Source organism: Achroia grisella, unplaced genomic scaffold, assembly GCF_030625045.1.
Source record: "Achroia grisella isolate CSIRO2021 unplaced genomic scaffold, CSIRO_AGI_Agris_v1 utg511, whole genome shotgun sequence".
NCBI lineage: Eukaryota > Metazoa > Arthropoda > Insecta > Lepidoptera > Pyralidae > Achroia > Achroia grisella.
The window spans coordinates 926,073-935,571 of NW_026712905.1; the positions used below are offsets into that span (position 1 = coordinate 926,073).

A 9,499-nucleotide genomic window follows, 5' to 3' on the forward strand; every position below is an offset into this window, starting at 1 on the left:
AGAAACCTAACTATTTAGATTTATTTGTCGAATAGCACTGCAGTAAATATGCCTGTAATGCCTAACGGAAATGTATGGGAACCAGTATATTGCGACGGCATTAAAGACACATGTGCTTTTGACTCGTTATTACAAGTTACAATGAGTGCAATAGCAATAAATCCATCATATAAACAAGCAACCTGTGCAATTGACTACACAATTATAAAATTAGCTGAAAGGCTTTGTTGTATATGTAGGTATCGTATCGGAAAAATATAACAATATATTAATGTGTATTTATTAAATATGAAATGTTAACAACGCTATCACCAATATATAGAACAGAGCTGTGTGTATAAACCTGTATATGATATCTGACAATAATGCTACAGACATTCACTTTGACAAATAACTTTATGTACGTAACACTCCCTGTAGTGAATGTAATGAAACGCCTCGAGTGTGAACAACAACTACTTTATTACTGTAGTACCCACATATATATTTACTTTATAATTACCCACGACATCTCCCCCAAATTATATAAAACAAACAATGTACTCAAGTTCTAAAGAATATAACAAAAGGGTACGCTCCCTCTCCTTAAATATACTGTATTATATTTTAATTGTACAATACTTCTTATATAAACTAACTTGTATAAATAACCCATCACCTTATTTACCCGTTTGTTACAATATATGGACACCTTAATATCGCTGATGAAGAGCGACCTAGATTCTACATGGACTTTGGTGTGAACCAAACGCGATGCTACAACACTGATGCAGCGGAACGTGCACCAGCGCCGACAACGTGACTTCGCGGTTGCCTAATTGTGCAACCGAGCTGGGCTTCCGTCCGCTACTTCTATTCTTGCCTCGATAGAGTCACCTCTCTTTTATTATAATTATAAATAAGTAATACATTGTAATTTTTAAATAAATTTATATTTAAATAATTTTAGTTTTTTTTAAGTCCTAAGGCTGCGACTTACGTAATTGGCGCAGTCGGTAGGATATTCGAGTCAGTGCGCGTCGCGATCGGTCTCCAGCATCCAAAATCGTTGCTCCCAATCGTACGCCACTGGCTGAGCTATCAAGCCTTCGTCGAGTATCCGAACTACGAGGTACGCAGCCACAGAAGAATCCGAAAATCGATTCGCAGGACGAGCCGTAATGATACATATGTAAGTACAATTGAATCACTCTTTTGTTGCTTCCTTTAGCGTGTTAATATCCTATCCAAGATTTTCCATCCTAGGAAACAGGGTACCAGCGAGTCTGCATCTCCTAGGCAGTCTCGTCGGCAAACTAGATTAGATTTATATAGAGAAATCAAGTTAAGTAATTTAGATAAAATGTCTTACGAACCAGACACTATTTTTAAGGCACTACGTCCCGTTCCGGAGTTTGATGGTAACCCGAATGTACTAGTAAGATTTATAAAGTTATGTGATCAGATTGTGATTACATATTTAAATAACGAACCAGGTAGCGAATTAAGTAATTTATGTCTAATCAATGGCATTTTGAACAAAATAACTGGACCGGCAGCCAATAAAATTAATGCAAATGGCATCCCAGATAACTGGATAGGAATCAGAAATGCTTTAATTAATAATTTTTCAGACCAAAGGGATGAAACAGCCCTTTTATTAGCAACTCAAGGTCACACCACACCACAAGAATTTTATGATCATTGTCAAACCTTGTTCAGCACTATAATGACGTATATCTCGTTACATGAGTCTCTGGCTACCACCGTAGAGGCCAAGCGAGCATTGTACAGTAAGCTTACAATGCAAGCATTTGTACGAGGGCTTAAGGAACCTTAGGCTCCCGTATACGTTGTATGCGTCCAGAAACAATAGAAAGGGCATTAGAATTCGTACAGGATGAATTAAATGTAATGTATCTACAACAAAGAAACGCACCCGGCACCTGTAATACTGAACGGAAACCACCACAGGCATTTCAATTTACTAAATCACCACCCCTAGCTTCTATTGCCATGCCACACAGGCCGACAATGTCAGCACCACGACCATTTAATTTTCAACCAAATTGGCAAAGATTGAATCCACAGCCACAAGGCTGGAAACCCTCTCAATTCAACCATTCACAGCAACGCATGCCTCAAATGCCTACACGTACGCAACAAATGTTCCGTGCTATGCCACCTAATTACAAACCGCAAAGCAATGTTTTTAAATTACCATACAGGAATCAAACCCAGGACCATGGCCCTCAACCCATGAGTGGAGTTAGCCATTTCGCTACTAAGCCATTGCCACCCTCGGGGCATGACTGGCGTAGATTTGGTAATCCGCCACCTACCAATTATTTTAAAACTAGAGAAATGAATTTTAATGAATGTTATAATTATGACGACTTTCCGCAGTATGACAATTATTATAATTATGAACCGGACTATAATTACTACCCCGACGTAACCCCTTACTCCTACGATATGCCCGACACATACGAACATGACGCAATGACTGTACCATACCCGTATGACGTTACGAATGACGATATCAATAATGACGCACCCCAGACTTCTAACAATACAGAGGAGGATTTTCACAAAGAACTGGTTATAAGAAAATCAAGATAGAATTAAATTTACAATCTCAAAGACAACTACCTTATATAAAAATATCGAATCCACCCCTTAGCTTGTTAATTGATACCGGGGCTAACCAATCCTTCATTAGTCCACGTGCAGTACAAGATTATTACTCACACTTACCACTTAATTTTGATCCTTTCGAAGTTACCAACGTACACGCAACTAGTAAAAACGATTATTCTATAACCATCCCTTGTTTTTCAGAGTTTAATAACTCAGAAAACATAAAATTATTCATTTATAATTTTCATAACTACTTTGACGGACTTATTGGACTAGAGTTATTAACCAAATGGGAGGCTAACATTGACCTAAAAGACAAACTACTTATTACACAGACTTCTACAAATCCCCTACAGATGTTTAACTCTCGAAATGTCAACTTATATGAAGATATCATACCCGCAAATTCATCCAAATTAGTTAGAATACCTATTAACTCACCTGACGGAGACAGATTCATCCCTCAGCAGTCAATAGGCAATTGTTTAATACACGAATACATAACGACCGTGCGTAATAACCGCGGCGTAATTGAAGTCGAAAATACGTCATCTAATGACGTTATTTTCTGTGTAGATCGTCCAGTACAAGCAGTGATTTTTAATATGGAGTACACTCATACTAATCATAGTAGTCGAGTAAACGAAGTATTGTCTCGCTTGCGTACTGAACATTTAAATGAAGAAGAGAAAGCAAATTTAATTAATCTTTGTACACAATATTCAGATGTCTTTTATATTGACGGCGAACCGTTATCCTTCACTAACAAAATTAAACACCAAATTAGAACATCAGATGAAATACCAATACACACTAAAAGCTATCGTTATCCATTCGTGCATCGACAGGAAGTCAGAGACCAGATCACAAAAATGCTAGAACAAAATATAATTAGACCATCTGACTCTGCATGGAGCTCGCCTATTTGGGTTGTTCCTAAAAAGGCAGACGCATCCGGGAAACAAAAATGGAGGTTAGTTGTAGATTTTCGAAAGTTAAATGAAAAGACCATTGACGACAAATACCCGATAACGAACATTACTGACGTTTTAGACAAGTTAGGTAAATGTCAATATTTTACGACTTTGGACCTGGCTAGTGGATTTTACCAAGTTGAAATGAACCCTGCAGATATATCCAAGACTGCCTTTAACGTAGAGCATGGTCACTTTGAATTTTTATGCATGCCGATGGGTTTAAAGAATTCACCATCTACTTTCCAGAGAGTGATGGATAATGTGTTAAGAGGATTACAAAACGTTATTTGCCTTGTCTATTTAGATGACATAATTGTATTTAGTACATATTATAAATTTAGAGAAGGTCTTTCAAAGACTCCGTGAATCTAATTTTAAGATACAGATGGACAAGTCTGAATTCTTAAAACTAGAAACCGCTTATCTTGGGACACATAATTAGTAACGAAGGAATCAAACCAAACCCAGATAAAATAGCTGCAATTGAAAAGTATCCACTACCAAAAACTACTAAATAGATTAAACAATTCCTTGGATTGATTGGTTACTATCGTAAATTTATTCCCGGATTTGCTAGAATTACAAAACCTCTTACACAATGTTTAAAGAAAACCCAACAAATCACTCTTGATAAAAACTACATTGACTGTTTTGAAAGATGCAAACGATTACTGACAAACGATCCCATATTAATGTATCCCGATTTCAACAGAGACTTTATACTGACAACTAACGCATCCAATGTTGCAATTGGAGCCATCCTCTCACAAGGATGTATAGGATCTGATAAACCAGTGTCCTACGCATCTCGCACATTAAATGAGAGCGAATTAAACTACAGTACAATAGAAAAAGAGCTTCTTGCGATCGTCTGGGCTACCAAATACTTTAGACCATATCTTTTCGGCCGTAAATTTAAAATACTGACAGATCATAAACCACTTCAGTGGATCATGAATCTAAAAGAACCAAATTCGCGTTTGACTAGGTGGAGATTGAAATTAAGTGAATATAATTTTTCAGTTATATACAAAAAGGGTAAGAACAACACAAACGCCGATGCGTTGTCTCGTATCGAAATCTATAACGAAGAAATAAGCTCAATGATCGCCAACCCCTCAGAAAGACCACCCTCACCGACAGCATCTGTTACCGAAACAGCTCACACGAGCAATGAACACCCCATACTAGAAATACCAATCACTGACGAACCCCTTAACAGATTCCACAGACAGATATGTTTAACTATTGTAGGAGACATTAAAAAACGACCATCAGCGACTAAGCCATTTGACACTCACACACGTACATCAATCCAGATATCTAAATGTAACTTAGAAGAAGACGTAGTAAACGCAATAAAAGAATATGTCAACCCGAAAGTTAAAACTGCATTATTAATAAACCCACCGTTAGCGATGTATTCTATCATACCTATCATCCAAGATAAATTTAAAAGCTCATCCATGAATCTCGTATTAGCTAAAACAGAAATAGAAAATGTTAAGGAATATTTAAGGCAACAAGAAATCATAAAAAACTACCACGAGGGTAAAACTAACCACCGTGGCATCACTGAATGTTACCTAGCACTTTCACAAAAGTATTACTGGCCCAAAATGAAAGATCAAATAACTAAGTATATTAATGAATGTACTATTTGTGAACAGGCGAAATATGATCGCAACCCAATCAAACAGAAATTCAATATCGTACCCCCTCCTGCAAAACCATTTGAAATCATTCATATGGATCTATTTACAGCTGAAAATGAAAAATACTTAACTCTTATAGATGTCTTTTCAAAATATGCCCAAGCCTATCACCTCAGAGATGGCACTGCAATTAGTATCATACAAGCACTACTACAATTTTCAACTCACCATGGACTACCACTAGTTATAGTAACAGACAATGGGACAGAGTTTACAAATCAACTCTTCTCTGAATTTACTAGACTTCACAAAATATCTCACCACAGGACCTTAGCCCATACTCCAAATGACAATGGTAACATTGAACGACTACATCTTACACTTCTTAAACATCTCCGTGCCCTTCGCTTAAAATATAAAAATGAACCTGTCATTCTTCTTATGCCCTATGCCATATTAGCATATAACAGTACTACTGTCCACAGCTTCACAAGATGTCGTCCAATTGACATAATAACAGGACATTTTGACCCATGAGACCCTCTCGATTTAGATCTCAGTAGTCATCTGCTGCAAAAATACCTAATAAATCACAAAGAACAGATGAAAAATGTATATGAACTTATTAATGAAACATCCCTCTCTAACCGTACCACCTTTATTGAGAATAGAAATAAGGATCGCGAACCCGAAATTAACTATCAGCCTGACCAACAAGTTTTTATAAAAAATCCCTTCGCATCTAGGCAAAAACTAGCCCCACGTTATAAGCAAGATACCGTCCTAGCAAACCTACCAATTCATATTTATACCTCGAAAAAACGAAATCCTATAGCAAAATCAAGATTAAAACGAATCCCTGAATCAGCAAAATTGTTACAGACTCCTACTGATGCTGATGCTGGCCATGGAACGAACGACCAGCCAAGAGATAAAATTTGACAGTTTAGATGACGGACTCGGACTAATACCATTTAAATTAGGCAAAACTAATTTAATTACTCACTTCCATAGCTTTGTACAACACATACGACTAGACAACATTGAGACTAACATTCACTTATTACAAACTCAGTTATATGATTTTAAAATGAAATTGCCTAACGATACATACATTCTATACGAATTTCAGATAGAATACCTTAACAGTAAAATTAATAAAGTAATTGATCAGTTGAACACCTTACAACCAAACCGAGCTAAAAGAAGTCTTATAAATGGTCTTGGATCCCTTATAAAAAGCATTACTGGTAACCTAGATTATACAGATGCACTAAAATATAACGAAGCCATTGAATTACTGCGAAATAACCAGTTAAAAATGTCTCATGAAGTCAAGTCATATAACAATTAGTAAAGAACTAACATCTTCTCAGAGTAAAATTTTATCTCAGCTAGTTAATAATCAGATAATAATTAATAATACCTTAAATCAATTATTAGATAGTGATGCTATGCAAAATTACAGTTATATGAAATTTACTAAGTTTGCTCAATTACTTACTATAATTAGCGAGAATATTGAAGATATTCTTATAGAATTATATAGGTTAGAAAATAGTTTAGCATATACGCGTGCATCAAGCACTCACCATAGTATGATAGGAATAAATAGCTTAGAGATAATATTAGAAAAACTTAGGAAGTTATATAGTAAGGAAAGTATTTTAGACATAGAGTTAAGACAATACTACGATATAATAAAAAGTGGTTACTATTATCACAGATAACATAATATCTATTATCATGGAAATAATGTAGTTATAGTTTTCAAGTTTCCTATAGTTTCAGTATATGGTTATACATTATATAAATTGTCTATTTTTCCTAATAAATTTAACCATACCCTCCTACCTCCTTATCCTTTCATAGCAACAAATGAGGAAGCATTCATGTACATGGAGGCTGAATGCCCGAAGTTAAACAACGGCCAGTATCTTTGTGAAGAATAATTACATCATCAACTGCGAACACAACCTGACTGCATCCAGCACTTCATTATGACAAAAACCTTACATAAAGACTGCAATCTACCAACCATTCATCTCCAGAAGGAAGCCATGCAAGAATTAGACAGCCGCCAATACATCTTATCACTCCCAAAACCTACAAGAGTACAAGTAAGATGTGACAGAGAGGATTTTGAGACTATACAAGGCAGTTACCTCGTTACCATTCCTATTAATTGCCTACTACGCACTGAAGAATTCACCATCATTAATAGTAACGATGAAATAAAAGGAAGACCTCTGAAAATTCTTAACGTACCATATGACGTTGCGGCGCAGCAGCCAGTTTACATACACACAAATGTAAATTCTATTAACTTAGAAGAATTGCACACTATTCAAGACGAAATCATAGCTGAGCCGTCCATACAACTGAACAAGATTCCTGACACAATATATCATACTACAATACCATTCTACGTCATACTATTTAGTATAATAGTACTCCTCATACTACTGGTAACCAGACATTATAAGAAACACAAATCTAATAAACCTGAACCATTCAGAACAGAAAAGGATCATAGAGATGCAATTCCAGTTAACACCGGAGATCACGGCAAGATTCCAGCAACATTTTCACTCAACGTTTTAAAATAGTTGCTGCTCTATGGGGGGACGTGTTACAATACATAGACACCTTAATATCGCTGATGAAGAGCGACCTAGATTCTACATGGACTTTGGTGTGAACCAAACGCGATGCTACAACGCTGATGCAGCGGAACGTGCATTATAGTTATAAATAAGTAATACATTGTAATTTTTAAATAAATTTATATTTAAATAATTTTAGTTTTGTTAAGTCCTAAGGCTGCGACTTACGTAATTCGTTATAAGAAAAATAAAAAATATTTATGTATACAATATGAAAAGTATTTTATGATAATAAGTATTTTATTTTTACAATTTTTTCCGTAGGCGTTGAATAGCTACTGCTTTAGCTTTGCGGATGAGCTGTTCACTATTAGGATTCGAAGCCTCGTCACTGCTAGTACATGAATACTCACACGCATCGCTATACTGCTCATCTTTAACATCGTCGCTATGCATTGATTGTGGATCACTTTCACACCTAGTCAAGTGACGGCGATTTCGCCTATACCTGGCACCGACACTATTTTTAACAATGTAAGAACGAGGAGTGTTAGCGCGCCCCACTATCTTTCCTCTGCTCCTAAACTTTCCATCTATACAGATTACTGAGTCACCGTCTCTTAACATAGGAAGAGTTTTACTGTGTTGATCATAGTACATTTTATTGTTATTTTGTTTATGTAACATAGTTCGGTACTCAGAAGGATCGACAGGTTTTGGTTTTAATAGGTTTTCATGTACTGGCAATTGACAACGCAACCTGCGACCCATCAGCAACTGCGCAGGAGAACTCAACCCATCCCTAGGTGTATTTCTATAGTTAAGAAGAGCTAAATCAAAATCTCCGTTACTTTTGATAGACTTCTTTAAAATCATTTTAATAGTTTGAACAGCGCGTTCACTTTTACCATTCGCCTGCGGGTAATTCGGCGAGGACGTCACATGGTTGAAACCACAAACATTAACAAAATTTTTGAACTCTCGGCTAGTGTACCGTTATCACTTATCAGTACTTTGGGTATACCATGACGTGAACAAATATTTTTTATGTTTTGTATGACTAAGTTAGAAGTTAAATTGTTTAATTTACATACTTCTATATAATTAGAATAATAATCAACAATAATTAGAAAATATTTATGATTAAATTCAAATATGTCGGAGCCGACCTTTTCCCACGGCAGAGCTGGAATCTCCATAGGAAGCATTGGCTCTTTAGCAGGTCTGTTTGAGTGCTCCTGACAGGTGTGACATCGCTTCACAAACTGTTCTATGTCACGTGACATACTCGGCCAAAACATAACTTGATCTATACCTAAATGCCCTTCGTATGCAATGAACCACATTTTTAAATACAACGAAGAAAACGTTACTGCCAAGTTTCACTGTTAGAAACAGTAAATATTGTAAGAACTAATCAGAATCCTGACGACAATAATGTGCTATATATATATTTAATTTCGTCTAATTTCTATTAATGCAATATGTACAGGACTCCTTACATTTGGGCCGCTGGCTGGTACGACTATTCCTTATTTTTAAATATTTATATTTTATATCGGTTGCTATGGTTTTGTTATTCATTCCTTTTTACGATTCCTTGTATTGCTTTCATATAGTTTGTTACGACATATATTTTTAT

General features: G+C 35.9%; 1 protein-coding gene across 1 annotated transcript; it reads left to right on the plus strand.

The window, feature by feature from the left end:
- The first annotated feature begins 1,106 nt into the window (after nt 1–1,106).
- On the plus strand, nt 1,107–8,004 carry LOC131846454 (uncharacterized). Its single transcript, XM_059195765.1, has 2 exons — nt 1,107–1,171; nt 7,124–8,004. The coding sequence occupies exon 2, from the start codon at nt 7,252–7,254 to the stop codon at nt 7,858–7,860; it is 609 nt and encodes a 202-aa protein (XP_059051748.1). The 5' UTR covers nt 1,107–1,171; nt 7,124–7,251; the 3' UTR covers nt 7,861–8,004.
- The last annotated feature ends 1,495 nt before the right edge of the window (nt 8,005–9,499 follow it).

Coding starts and splice junctions, on each gene's coding strand:
- LOC131846454 (XM_059195765.1), top strand. CDS start 7,252: ATGACAAAAACCTTACATAAAGACTGCAATCTACCAACCATTCATCTC.